Source organism: Stegodyphus dumicola, chromosome 4, assembly GCF_044657685.1.
Source record: "Stegodyphus dumicola isolate Sdum_Otavi_A_Nest chromosome 4, ASM4465768v1".
NCBI classification, from domain to species: domain Eukaryota; kingdom Metazoa; phylum Arthropoda; class Arachnida; order Araneae; family Eresidae; genus Stegodyphus; species Stegodyphus dumicola.
In genome coordinates, this window is record NC_140771.1 from 144,619,610 (window position 1) to 144,635,046 (window position 15,437).

At 33.8% G+C, this 15,437-nt stretch overlaps 1 protein-coding gene across 4 annotated transcripts in view; it reads right to left on the minus strand.

Moving 5' to 3' along the window:
• Nucleotides 1-15,437, minus strand: part of LOC118184286 (ATP-binding cassette sub-family C member 5-like) — a 181,276-nt gene that overhangs the window by 152,694 nt on the left and 13,145 nt on the right. For 3 of the 4 annotated variants that reach the window (XM_085815583.1, XM_035353937.2, XM_085815582.1), the window contains exon 3: nucleotides 12,382-12,516. The exons of the other annotated variant lie outside the window; for it this stretch is intronic. In XM_085815583.1, coding sequence (XP_085671709.1) covers nucleotides 12,382-12,516 — 135 coding nt within the window. The remainder of the gene's footprint in view (nucleotides 1-12,381; nucleotides 12,517-15,437) is intronic. 4 annotated transcript variants of the gene reach the window in all.

Sequence of the window (15,437 nt, forward strand, 5' to 3'; positions counted from 1 at the left end):
GCTTGGAGCTCGTCAGTTGTCAGCTCTTCTTCGTGTTCCTCAATAAGCTCCTCTACATCCTCTTCTTCTACCTCTAATTCCAACCTTTGGGCCACTGTGATGATGTCCTTCACTACTTCTGTGTCATCAACTACTGCTTCTTCCTGGGTCCATGAAGGCACAAGCATCTTCCAAGCAGAAATGAGGGTCCTTTGTGACACTTCTTCCCAGGCCTTCTGTATAAGTCGTATTGCCATAAGGACATCAAATTTCTCCTTCTAAAACTTTCGGACAGTCATATTGTCTCCACCAAACTCGCATTCTTCAAACACCTTATTAAAGAGGGCTCTAGTGTAGAGTTTTTTAAAGTTCGCAATAACTTGCTGATCCATTGGCTGAAGAATGGATGTGGTGTTTGGTGGCAAATACTGCACCTTGATAAAAGGATAATTTTCCTGGAATATTTCCTCTAGGTCTTTTGAGTGAGAAGGGGCATTGTCAAGTATCAGAAGGGCTTTGAGCGTCAGTTCTTTTTCCAGCAAGAATTTCTTCACGGCAGGAGCAAAGGTTTCCAGAATCCATTCGTTGAAGATAACTTGGATCACCCAGGCTTTTTGATTGGACTTCCAATGGACGGACAGTTTGGACTAATTTGGCTGATTTGATTGCATCCTTATTTGTCAAAATGGTGAAAATGGTGGTCTTACTGAGGCCAAACTCTTTGACGAGGTCACACTGTTTTACCCCACATTCACTCCTTCTAATTATTTCCTGTTTCATTTCAACAGAAATCACCTTCCTGCTTTTTTTAGAAGCCATGATATAAAAAAAGTATTGATTTTAACTTAAAAGGAGGTATTGCTGCGATACGTGCTTAAGTTAAGCGCAGTGACTAACAGCTGCCTGCAGTGCCTGCGCGGAAGGATGCAATACATCGGCAGCAATCGTGGAAGCTTGGGCGAAGCAGTCGTGGAAGCTTGGGCGAAGCAGTCGTGGAAGCTCGGGCAAAGTGGTCGTGGAAGCTCGGGCGACTTCATTGCGTGAAACGAAGTTCATTGTATGAATCATGAAATGAAGTTCGTTGTGTGCAGCGTTCGCTGTGCGAGGCGTTCTTTATGCGAGGCACTACTGTAATTTATTATGCAATTCATTGCATTTTTAATTTAGTTACTTTTTTACTATTTTATGTGATTTCCATTATTTTACGATGAATGCTTCTTGCAATTTGTGTAATTTTCAGTTCACCACCATTTAATCCCTGTTTTCTACACGTTAGGTTGGCGAAAAAATTGTTGCCAACAATTGGTGACTTTGAGGAATGTTAGACAGATAATGCAATAGTACTATATATTTATTAATATAATTTAATGCAAAACTGTAGAGGAACAGAATTGTGATTCAAATTTGTTAGGAAGTTTATTTAATACTCTTTATTTAATGCTGCATCCACATACGATTATGGATAAATATATTTTCTTTAATTTGATATATATCTATATTAACAGGGTTTGTACACATTTCTGCACATGGAAATTAAGTACTTTTAAGGACCATTAATGAAAAAAATTACCGACCTGTCAACATATGGGAACTGAATAAATTCAATTAAAGATATTATCTGTGCCTGAACTTAACTTTGTAATACCATCCCTAAGAATAAAATAGATTCCTAAGGAGGATACATTATTATTAAACATGATTTAATATACATTATTATAAAACAAATTTGAGAATAAAATCAACTTTATAAAATTTAGCAAGTAGCATTAAATATTTGACACTTATAATAGTTGACATATTTGAAAGAAGATTAATGATATTTTATTTATGTTTTACTAACTGCTTTATGTTGACTTTTCCTTTATGTCTCATTTTGTCATGTACTTGCTCAGTCTAGAGGTTTAGTAAATAGTAGGTAGATTTTACGTCAAACGGCACAGGTTAAAATGAGAACTAAAATCATAATCAGCATGACTGGTAACAGAAGACTGGCTGTTGTCACCGCTGTTGCTTGCCTAGAGAGAGACCTGCTGATCAGAACAGACCTGAAAATCTGATGTACGTACAATTGGCAAGTTTTGAAAGTTAGTTATGCTCTATCTCTCCGACGCAGTTAGTATCCTAGCTTTGTGTACAGTTCCTAGGGTTGTAACCCAGTTAATATACTTTAAGGATAAATCTTAAGATTGCCCAAATGGTGATAAGTCGCCAAATTTAGAATTGTTTAATAAAAGAATTTACATCCCCAAAAGTGAAAAGTTGTTTAAGAGCTATTCATTGCAAAAAAAAAAAAAAAAAAAAAAAAAAAAAAAATGAAATAACTTCAAAATGCTTATTTTTTATTTCTTGGCCAGAAACTCGAGTATTGCATAATTTATATTAGAAATAGGAACAAATTATAACCCATGAACCCATTCAAAAGATAACCATATTTGTCAGTGAATCACTCAAAATATTCCACTAAAATGCTTTTTCACATTCGAAATGGCAGTTGTAAAAACAGACGGAAATTTCAGATGATTAAAATTAAGGACTTTTGTGAGTCTGGATGGAGTTTAGGACTTTTAAAGGCCAAAAACCAGTTCCAAAAAACCTAACGACTTTTAAGGACCCTCAAAGATTGTACAAACCCAGTAATACCTATGCTGCTTGACAATTAATAAACACAATATTCTGTGACATAATGATAATAAATATTGTTCTAGGAAACAAAACATGCTAAATCTACAACAGAATAATTAAGGTATTCAACGGAAGTAAAACAGGATTCAGATCTGGAACTACAGAAAAGGAAAATATTTTAAAGGAATTTTGCAGAGTATTATGGAGGCGTAATCTTCTACATGAATAACAGCATATCTTACAGTAATAGTTGGTACAGTACAAAGTCCGAAATCCGAACGTCCAATATCCGGAATGATCTAAACTCTGGACCTCAAAACCATCACCAGCACTCAGTCTTTATGCATGCGCATTTGATTCCCCTCTCAGTGCATAATAATACATCTGGAGAATCCCGATTCTTAATTTCACTTCGACACTAATTAAAATACCTTTTTATTGAAGAAATAATCATTTTAGCATAAATTTGTACAACACACACATCTCAAAGCGAAGCATTCCACATATATACAACATTGATCTGATGCCAACCTGGTGAATCATTATTTATTATTATTTCCTTTCATCACCGCATGTTTATCAATGCATGACAACTTGAGTAATGACTCATGTAATGATGCCTAAACAAATTTTTTCATGTTAGTAATTGAATAATAAAGGCGTATGATAACCTCTTATGTTGACATTACGCTTGGCGATGATTACAGATTTAAGTTAAATGCGCTAAAAAATGTTGACGAGGAAAAATTTAACAAAAATTTCTTTCTATATGCTAAAAACAGGTTTTGTTGTTGATATTTAGACCCAAAGATTACATTTAGGGCTATTTGAATTAAGAATAACTGATTTGTTATTCACATTAACCCAGAACCAGCTAGTATGGTCTCACCAGATTGCAGAATTTAGAATCCACAAAGACTGCATCAGGTGGTAAGATATCCAGTGCCGGCCTTCAATAAGGCTTAAGTATATGTGGGAATTTATTTATTCAGAACTCTGATAAGCCTTAAGCATGTCCAAGAAATAGACATAAGTATAACAAATAACTAATACAATAATCGTCTCAATGCACGATAGAAGCAAGATGAAATTTAATGGAACAACTTGTAATATTAGTCACCAAGCTCATGATGCATAGCCAATAGTTAACGCTAGCTAAATGTGATGATGATAGCCGCTAATTTTAAAGGTTTTGAGATTTCGCAAAAAAAAAGGTGAAATTTTCCAATTAATGGATTTTGTAAAGAAATGTGGAGAAGCGGTAATAAATGAAGATGATATAAAAGAAGTTTCTCATTGTGATGACAATGCTTCTCAATCATCAATCAATTAATGAATGGCAAAATCTGTAGTATGATTCTAGATCCAGAAAATACCACTAAGAAAGTGAGAGAAGTTACTGAAAATGAAAAAATTTCGGTTGAGATTGACAAGTTAGTCTGAATTCTCGACACAGCAATTACAGGACTTCAGCAATGTAACTAAACAAGAGATTATATCTGTCTACAGAATTAAAGAGAAAGTATTGGCCAAAAAACGAAACAACTTAAACAACTTACAATGAAAGAAATGTTTAATAAGGTATACAAATAAATATTAAGCTTGCTTTTCCCTTTTTTTTTTTTTTTTTGTAAATTTTGAAATTTTGATATCCTTTAAATCATAAATATTTCATTATTTCATAAATCATGATTTCATATTTTTATTTTATAATTTCTACATGCCATCTTACTAGATTTAAACTGATGATCTAATTAATATCTAAAAAAAATCTCAAACACAGAATCGCCGAAGTCCCGACGAGTCCAGATTTCGGACTTTATACTGTAGTTAAGACTCACTGAATTATTGAACTCCAATATATATTCTCCATTAGTCTGGATCCTCTTCATGGGACTGATCAAAAGGATTATTGGCATATTTTCTCATTCTTCTCTAAATGCAGTTTGATGATCCTGCATATGATCTTCTCTGTGCTACTGACCTACTGAGAACATCCCAATTACCTTTTTTCTCTGTACTACAGTCAAAAGTCTTTAATCCGGAATGATCTATAATCCGGACCTCAAAGCTACAAACTTTCTGCGCATGCATAAACGCGTTATGCGTATATGCATTTCTATAATCCGGACCTCAAAGCTACAAACTTTCTGCGCATGCATAAACGCGTTATGCGTATATGCATTTACGCATGGGCGTAATACCTTTATGCATGCGCATAATACATTTATGCATGCGCGTTTAATGTATAACATATGGTATAAGCTAAGCAAAAATTATCTAATTATCTATTTCAGTTAATGTTGCAGATTGTGTTGTTCCTTAATCTTCAAATTGGATCCGGCTTATTATTTTTTGCAGACTGTTAGAGCAATTTTATAAAAGTAAGCTTGAACTTTCGATTATGTCAAATAGAATTTCCGATTCTGGAGCTGCCAAAGGATCTACAAAGCGAAAGCATGTTTCGATGTCCATTAAACAAAAAGTGGAATTGCTGCAAAATATGGATAAAGGTATGAAGAAAGTGACAGAGAGGTGATTTGTTTCTCTAACCATTCCGAAATCTGTTTATCAATTTCATGCTGCTGTACGGGAGGGGGGGAACGTCGCGGCACGCTATGAACTGGAAGTTATCCGTCAGCACTATCCTCATCTTCAGGGCAGATGCTTTTTTTTATTTGGCTTATAATTCCTTACTATACATAGTGTTTCATCTCGATGTACTCCGATACGGTTTAAATCAATTTGCTTGTCATTATAAATATCACGATGATGCATAAATAGTTTTCTTGTTGCAATTTTCTAATTTTGACTATGTGTAATGTATGCTTTACGCATGAGCGCGTTGAAAGAAATGTTTAATAAAGTAAACAAATAAATATTAAGCCTTTTTTTTTTTTGTAAATTTTGATACTTTTTTATCACAATTGTTCTTTATTTCATAAATTACGATTTTATATTTTTAATTGTATAATTTCTGCATGCCATCTTACCAGATTTAAACTGATGATCTATAATCCGGAAAAATCGATAATCCGGTCCCGACGAGTCCGGATTAGACTTTTGACTGTATACACCTTTTGACAACATGCTAATTGCACCTCCTTCAATCTCGTTCCACATTCCTGAGAATATGAGCTCATATCATTAGGGTGATATATTCAGTATTCAGTTCCTTAATTACATCATTTGTTCTACAAATAGAAAAATTTTTAAGCACGTATGGAAGAGAGGGTATGGATGGTGCTCCATGAAAAAAGTAAATGATCCAAAAGTATAATACTTCTCTACTGTAATGAACCATGATTCAAAATAAGCAACTGACCATTCTATTACAATCTGAACAAGCAGATATCCACTTCTTATCAGTAATGTTTCACTTCAGTTAATGACTAGAATCTTAGTACAAATTATGATTCATCAGAGAACACCACCACTTCCGATGGCCCTACAAGATATATACGACATACATATACTCATGTGTTTCGCCATAATCAGAACAATTAATTAATCCATGCAAGTAACTCAACATAATCAGTTAACAGAAGATATTTTAAGCATTAATTTGGGTTCTGTGTTACTTGAAAGGTTGGCAGTAATTGATGCAATAAGTAATAATTTGTGTAAGAATATGCATGAAATGCTTCTTTTTGTTAATGTAGAAACATATCAGCCATCACTTGTCATTCTGCTTCCTTTATGATCCCAACCAAGTACACAAGCTATTCCACTAAATTTTATAGCTTTCTGAAGTCTCAGGATGACATTCTTCGTAGTCATTGTAGTTCATTTGGTCTGGCTTATAGACAATTCTATTCATTAAAATGAACAGAAGAATTTTCTAAATTATATCTTTTTGCAAATGGTACTAGTCTTCATCAAAATGTGAAGTACAATTTCTTTTAGCAACTGTCAAGTGGTGTATTTCAGCAACAAGCAGCAGACAGACACACAATTACAAAGATCATCTTCTAAACAACTAAATGGTTTAAAAATAAATAAATTATTGTTTGAATTTCTCAAATTCACTCTCCTGAGATGGAACCTTTAGCCTCTATGATTGTTAACTCTTTCGCATCGAAGTCGCCCGTAACGCCCGTTCATTCAGGCAACGGCAAAACGCCCCAACGCCTCGTTTATTTTCTACCTAGTTCCTTCCCCTTCACGTTAGTGTATGGCTCATTGGTTTCGCGAGTTGTTAAAAGACATGTCAATCATTCTTTTGAAGCAAATAAAGGAGAAATACGGAAAGCTATTGACGTTCGCAGGTGCAATCCGGCCCTAAGGTGAAACTGCACACAATGGATGAAACCGCAGGGGGAATAGAAAACTATTCCAAGACAAATTCGTAAACACGGGCGTTTTCGATGTTTGTTGAAAACAGATTTGGTGGTCTCTCGATGCGAAAGAGTTAATTATTTACTTCTCTCTTGATTAATTCTCTTGATTGCAATTCAAATAGCCAATAACTGATCAAAGTCACTAGTTGATCACACAAACATTTTTTCAATCATATACCATACAAGTACCCAGCTTTTCAATTCACTTGAAGAGAAGAATACAACACAAGTGACTAACATTTAACCTACTTGTCAAAAAGCTTAAAAAACATTCAAAGTACACAGCTTTTCATTTCAAGAGCTTACTTCTCTGATCATTTAAGTTAATGTTTCTCAGGTTTTCGTTTAAAAAGAAAAGAATGAAAAGCAAGATTAAAAACAACTGACGTTTTCTCATTATAAGTAACTGTATGCAATATGAAAATTATTTTGAATTTTATCAGAACAAATCTGATAGAGAAAAGAACAAGAAATTATTCATCTTTCTTAAAGTAACTCAGATATTTCCAGTACAAACTGAAATCAGTATATTTCATATTTTTCTTCTTGGTCATTTTTCTACTTTGATACATTATTAAACATATTCTTTTATGTTTAGCATAAAATAATATTAAACTATTAAATAACATATGTTTCAGCAGATAAATATAAACCACATTTCATAAGTAAACTATATATGAAGAAAACCATAGTAAGAGTAATAGTTTATAAGTAAATTATACATATGCAACTAAAGATTTTATATATCTATTTTTGTAATATTTCTATTACAAAACTATACTAAAAACTGTTGCAAATAACTTTTATTTGTGATTATATTTCCCATTTGTATTTTACAACATGTGTGGCAACACGCTTTTTATATTTTTTCTCTTGGCAATGTTTTTTTTAGTTGTTGTCACTGTTTTACTTTACCATGTAGAATTTACTGTACTTGTGCCATTTTGTGTTTCAATATATGTTAATTTAGATGAATCTCTGCTTATTTATTTGTCTCCATTCTTAACGTTAGTCTTCATCAGGTTATGGGTACCAGCATGATATAACTGTGCGGGGAAATTTATGAGCGAAGTGGAGATAAACATTACCGGCAGTTCGTAAGCCTAACACGGCAGTTCTTAAGCCTTACATGAGTCGGCAAATTAGTTCGCAAAAATGGAAGCTGCAAAGATATTGGTTCAGCCGTTATGCGGAAAAAGTGATTGGCCTATTTGGAAATATAGAATTAAGTTCGTATTAAATTATCACGAAAACGCTTTAGAAGTCATGGAAGGAAAACTTAGGAAGCCAGAGGAGCCTGATCATGTGGCCGCTGAAGAGATTCGAAAGAGATTTAGAGATGATATGAAGGTTTTTAATAAAGCAAATAATTGTGCTATGATGGTTCTTACGAACTCCATGACTGAAGACACTTTACAAAAGGTAATGAGATTTGACAGCGCAACAGACATTTGGCTGGAACTTCACAAAGTATTCGAAGATTCGTCCGATAACCAACTTTATAACATATGTTTACAGTTCTTCAAATTCAGTTGGTCAAATGATGATATGGCAGCTCATTTGTCAAAACTGAAAAATCTATGGAATGAACTGAACAGTGGGCTTGAAAATAAGGAAGAAAACAGACTGCCAGAAATGCTGTTGATTTGCAAAATATTGGATACTCTTTCTCCCAGTTACCGTACTTTCAAATCGAGTTGGTGATGAAAAGAGAACTTTAGATGAATTAACCACACAATTGTGCACCCACGAAAGAGAATTAAGGAAAGATCCAAATTTTTTAGAAACTTTAGATCAGGAAGCATTGATAGCAAATCCGGAATTTAAGCGGAAATCATCTATTAACAAGAAAAACAATGTCAGTGTAATTATTGCCACCAGAGAGGGCATTGGGTCAGAACATGCAAGAAATGGATAGCTGATGGAAAACGGCCGAAACCCAGACCACATTATAGGGCCAAACAAGGGAAATAAAAACAGTGTTGCTGCAAATATGACACTTCTAGCTGTAGATGATACAATATTTTCTGCAGAAACGAATTCTGATGATTGGTTTATTGATAATAGGGCCTCGAAGCATGTCGTCAATAACAGGCACTACTTTATAGACTTCAAAAGATTTAAGCTTCCTCATAGGATCACTGTGGCAAATGGAAAGTCATTACCAGCAATTGGAAAAGGCACCATCAAGATAATGACCATTGTAATTGGGATGAATCAAATCAAAAATCTTGAAAATGTCTGGTATGTTCCAAAAATAAGTAAAAATCTATTTTCTGTGTTGGCATCTCAAGATAGAAATAAAAACAGTGTGTTTGAATCAACATTTAAGGACTGCTATTTAAAAATAGATGGTGAAATAGTTCTGCATGGAACAAGAAATGCTGGTGGGGGTCTCTTCAAAGCCGTGATGAAGACCTTAGTTCCTGAAACTCACATTGACATCAACATGACTGAGAATAATGAATCAACTCTCCAACTTTATCATGAACGATGGGGTCACCAAGATAAAAAGCATGTAAAGGCCATTGTAGAGAAAGAGTTGAATATTAAGATTAAGTCTGATATGAAATTATGTGAAGCTTGTGTATACGGAAAATCCCACCGTTTAAAGTTTGGAACCAGGAAAGCGGTTACAAAAGCTGGAGAATTGTTTTCGACAGATGTTTGTGGGCCACTTGATCAGTCATTTAGGAAATACCGTTACTTTGCAATCTTCAAAGATGCCTACACCAAATTTCGATACTGTTTTTTCTTAAAGCACAAATCAGAAGTAAAAGATGTGCTTGAAAATTTCATAGCTCACGCTAAGAACTTGGGGCATACGGTTAAAGAAATACTCAGTGACAATGGTGGAGAATTTGACAACCAAGCCGTTTGCAAGATCTTGAACAAGCATGGAATCTCCCAGAGGCTCACAGCTCCATATACACGAGAACAAAATGGCAGTGCTGAACGAGAGAACAGAACAGTCCTAGAAATGGCCAGAACTCTCAAATACTCGAATGAGGAAGTGGACTTTCCAGCTTTCCTATGGGCAGAGTTCGTCAGTACTTCAATTTATATATTGAATAGGACAGGCAAGTCTTCAGTTCCTAATTCAAGCCCTTATGAATTATGCATGGGAAAGAAACCCAAAATAAAACACATGCGCATCATTGGATCGACTTGCTATACTCATATCCCAGTTCAGAAGAGGAGAAAGATGGACAAAAGGGCAACTAAAGGCTATCTCCTTGGTATGATGGAGATAAAAGGTACCGCATTTACATCAAAGAAACCAGTACAGTAATCTGTTCCCGAGATGTCATATTTGAAGAGAAACCTTCCATGACTGGAAACATTATAACATTGCACCCACAACAAGTTTCTGGAAGAAATTCATCTCAAGATGATGAAGTTGAAAATAAAGTAATAGACGAAGGCCCTCAATCCGAGAAACAGAAATATGAAGGCTCAACACCCAAGAAAGCTTTCCAGAATGATCCTGAAACTTTAGAAGAGGCATTAACTAGTCCAGATGCAGAAAAATGGAAGTTAGCCATGGAAGAAGAGTTGGAAAATTTAAAACGAAATGAAACTTGGGACATAGTGCCTAGGCCAGAGGGAAGAAAAGCTGTGAAATGTAAGTGGGTCTTCAAGAGAAAACTTAACAAAGATGGACAAATGGAAAGATATAAAGCTCGTTTAGTTGCTCGTGGCTACACCCAAGTCAAAGGAATTGACTACAAAGAGACGTTTTCTCATGTAATAAAAACAAAATGAATTAGAACTTTATTAGCATTCTCAGTTGAGCAAGACTGGCAGGTTCATCAACTTGATATTACTGCAGCCTATTTAAATGGAAGACTGAGTGAGACAATTTTCATGGAACAGCCATTCGTGAGTCTGCATGAGAAAACACAGAGAAGTTTGCTTGCTAAACAGAAACCTTTATGGAATTCATCAGTCTGGGAGAGAATGGAATGGTGCCTCGATAAATTTCTGAAATCAACGAGCCTAACAAGATCCAGAGCAGATCCTTGTGTTTACTTCAATAAAGAAAAAGAGTTAATTGTAGGTGTGTATGTGGATGATCTTCTTGTAATGTCCAGCAAAGAATTCATCATTCAGGAATTTAAGGATAATATTGCAGCTACATTTAAAATCAAAGACTTGGGAGAAATACATCACCTTCTTTCAATTAGGATAAGCAGAAGGGAAGATAGCTGTGCGACTCTTGACCAAAGTGTCTATGCTAGTGAACTCTTGGAAACAACCAATATGCAAGATGCTAAAGGAGCATCAACACCATTAGATCCAGGTATGAAATATACAACAGCCACTAAGGATAACATGTTGAATGCTGAAGGAGCATTAAAATATAGGCAGGCTGTTGGAGGGCTCTTGTACCTAGCAGGAGGAACAAGGCCAGATTTAGCTTTTGCTACTACTTACATGAACCAATTCAATAATTGCCCAAGCAAGGAACATTGGGCTGGTGTACAACATATCCTTTGTTACCTAAAACAGACCAAGGAATTAAAGCTGACTTTCCAAAAGACAGGAAAGAATTTGGAAGTGTTTTGTGATTCTGATTGGGCTGGTGATCAGATTGACAGATAATCATTTAGTGACTATGTAGTGCTACTAGCAAGTGGAGCTGTCTTATGGAGCAGTAAGAAACATCAGACAACTGCATTGTCAACAGTTGAAGCTGAGTACTTCTCAATGTGCCACGCAGCCAAGGAAGTACTGCAGTTCAAAAATTTTTTTAAAGAAATTGTGGGAGAACATTTTTTAAACTTTCCACAAAGCATATTTGTTGATAATCAGGGTGCCATTTCTTTAGCCAAAAACCATGTCACTTCAGAGCGTAACAAACATATTGAACTCAGGCATTTTTTCTTGAGAGTAAAGGTTGAAGAGAAGTTGTTAAACTTCACGTATGTGCCTTCCAGTTCAAATGCAGCAGACATGTTCACAAAGAGTATGCAAAAGAAAGCCTTGTTCAATCAAAGGTTCTGTGTAGGAGAGGGAAATTTAATCAAGGGGGAGTGTAGCAAATAACTTTTATTTGTGATTATATTTCCCATTTGTATTTTACAACATGTGTGGCAACACGCTTTTTATATTTTTTCTCTTGGCAACGTTTTTTTTAGTTGTTGTCACTGTTTTACTTTACCATGTAGAATTTACTGTACTTGTGCCATTTTGTGTTTCAATATATGTTAATTTAGATGAATCTCTGCTTATTTATTTGTCTCCATTCCTAACATTAGTCTTCATCAAAAACAAACAATTACAAATCGCTATAAATTAAACACTTAACAAAAAGTTAATGTTTAAAAAAATTAACTAAAATGTAAATATGTTATTAAAGCAATCAATATTGCTATAAAAAGTTAACAAGATTTGTCCAAATGTTATTCTGATTAAAAGCAACATGGGCTAAACTTACCCCGTTTTTACTCTAACAGGCAACAGGTGTTTTAAAGAATTTACATATTTTCCCATTCCAGGATGACTTTCATATTTCAGAGTGACAGTGGTTGGTTTGTATACAGAATCCCAAGACTCATTATCTCCAAGTGAACTAAGATATTAAAAAATAAATGTCATATTTACATTTAATAAATTTCATAAATGTAATTTAAATAAATGTCATATTCACATATGTCATGTAATGTTAATGGCATGCATTTACAATTATCACACTAAAATATTACCGTATTTGCCGTTGTATAAGATGCACTTTGTTTCTTTGAAAATAGGTCTGAAAAACTTGGTGTGTCTTATACGTCGATACTCAGATTTTTATTACATTCATTTCTGAAAATTTCCTGTATTCGAAGTTATGTGAAGCTTTTCTTGTTTCCTTGCAGAGTGTTGGAATATTACAGTTACGTAGAGTTCAGTGAATGCGCATGCGCTATCATCGATGATTACAGCCAAGTTCGTTTAAACTTTCCAATTTTCATGAATGACTTGATAAGTGTGTGAAATTTCTACTGTTCAACTTTCTGAAATTTGTTGGCAAGTTATGGCTTAAAATCAATGTTGGCATTGATATAACACAGTATACAAGCTATGAGTGATTGTGCATGCTAAAGAACATGGAAACAGGGCTTTAAAGAGGCATTTTGGGACACCCTAATTGGAGAAAATGATAAGAACTTGGTGGAATCAGGAAGAGGACCTAAAAAAGCAACTCATAGAAGCAGAAAGTATTACTTTGTTTTACTCTAAATTTAAAATACTGTAAATTCATTGTAATGATCAGTAATTAAGTTTTATGCTTAAAAAATGTGAATAACAAAGGGGGTGCATCTAATACATCGGCAAATACAGTAATTAAAATATATTAATCAAAATCATGTCAATACTTGATTCTTTCAAAAGTAAAACAATTTGATAAAAGATCCCTGCCTTAATTTGAAACCTCTCCTACTGGTATTTCTAAGCCAAATCTTTAAAATTATGAAACCATCTTTGTTAACTCTCTGTCAGAAACAAGCTAAAAGCCCATCGAATTGCCCAAAATACTGCTGCTCCAATTAATTCCTAATGCCAATTTTGTCGTTATTTTTTTAATTAAAAGATTTTAGTTTAGCACATTATTCTTTGCCAATTAATGATACCAAATGGAATTTATTTCAGTTTATATAATCCCAACTAATCATGTAAAACATCTTGCATTCCAATCATAAATGTACTTAAGTTTTTTATGCATTCAAGCTTTGTTTCAGCAATACTTTTTAATCTGGTGATAAAGCATAACTAAATGTTTAATTTCAAATAATGTTTAGGTTGCTGGAATATGAGAAAGCACACAAGTTATTTGTGAAATGAGAGGGATGTCTTTACGAATGACTTTCTAAAGGAATCGGTGAGTTCTTTCTAATGGAATTCATGTCACACATGGGGAAAACCATTAAATCCAACCTGTTCACCAGGGATTGAACCTGGGTTAGATTAACAATATTCAGCAGTTTTAACCACTAATAAATAATAGAAACGCTACATTTTTAATAATTTAAAACATGATCTTATTTACTTTTACCATGTACTTGGCTATAAGAATACAATTAAAAATTATTACAACTATTCAGTACAGTGACCATTACATTAGAATGATAAGTTAAAATAGTGCCCAACTCATAGCAGTACATTAAGTCCATTATAGTGATAATGCCTTACACAATTTTTTCTGTAAAATGCTAGAAATTTTTACAGTAGGTTAAAATGTACGATACTTTTCTGTTTCGTTGGCGCAAATCTCGCAAAGCAGACTTTGTTGGCGACAGCATACGGTATACACATAAAAAATGTTAACAAATGTTAGTTCTAAGAATTTTTTTTTTTTTTTTTGAAGGCATGAACATTTTAATATGGTTTAAAATTTTGTAAAAAGCCAATAAATAAAGACAATAAATTTGTAAAAAGACATTAATAATTTACTATGCTTTCATGGTTCAACATCCTGATTTGCCGGTTCGTATCACGTGACCCCAAGTGATCTTATCTCACGTAAACTAAACTACAAAAATCTAATTCTTTCTCGGTAATTATCTACATTAATTTCAAGTTAAATCTTATGGAATACAAGTTTAAATGTAACAATTATTTCAATTTGTACGAATAGCTTACTCAGAAATTATGTAAAACCGCAGTGCTTTACTTCGCTAGTGCATTCTCATTAGAATTGATGAATTTAACCCTTTATTTTGTCTTTTCTATATTTTCGCCTTCGTGTGAGTGGCGTGATTGCATCCTAATTAATTACCGTGAATGGTCTTATCAAATTTAACTAGCAAAATTTCTATGTAATTGTATGCCAGTATTGAAAGAAACAATCAATCTGATAAGAAATGACTGCAAATTGTTTTGAAAATGAAGGGTAAAAAGTTACCAGCGAAGATATTTCGTTTGGCATCAGTTGCACCATTATTGGCAACTTTATCATTTGCACCGGCAAAACAGAAAAGTAACAAATGTACATATATAAAGGTAGGACTGTTGGTAAATGAAAGCCAAAGAAGAATTAAACTTTGTTCATAATAATCAGATTTTCTTTTAATAAAATTTGGCTCTAAATTGGAACACAGTTTTAGAATTATTTTAATTAGCAAAATTTCTATGTAATTGTATGTAAGTATTGAAAGGAACAGTCAATCTGATAAGAAATGACTGTGAATTGTTTTGAAAATGAAGAGTAAAAAGTTACCAGCGAAGATATTTCGTTTGGCATCAGTTGTACCATTATTGGCGACTTTATCATTTGCGCCGGCAAAACAGAAAAGTACCAAATGTACATATATAAAGGTAGGACTGTTGGTAAATGAAAGCCAAAGAAGAATTAAACTTTGTTCATAATAATCAGATTTTCTTTTAATAAAATTTGGTTCTAAATTGGAACACAGTTTTAGAATTATTTTAATGACTGATTTATACAGAAATAGATTTTCATTTGAAATCATTCTCTGTTGAATTTCCTGCTCGCCATTATTATTAAGC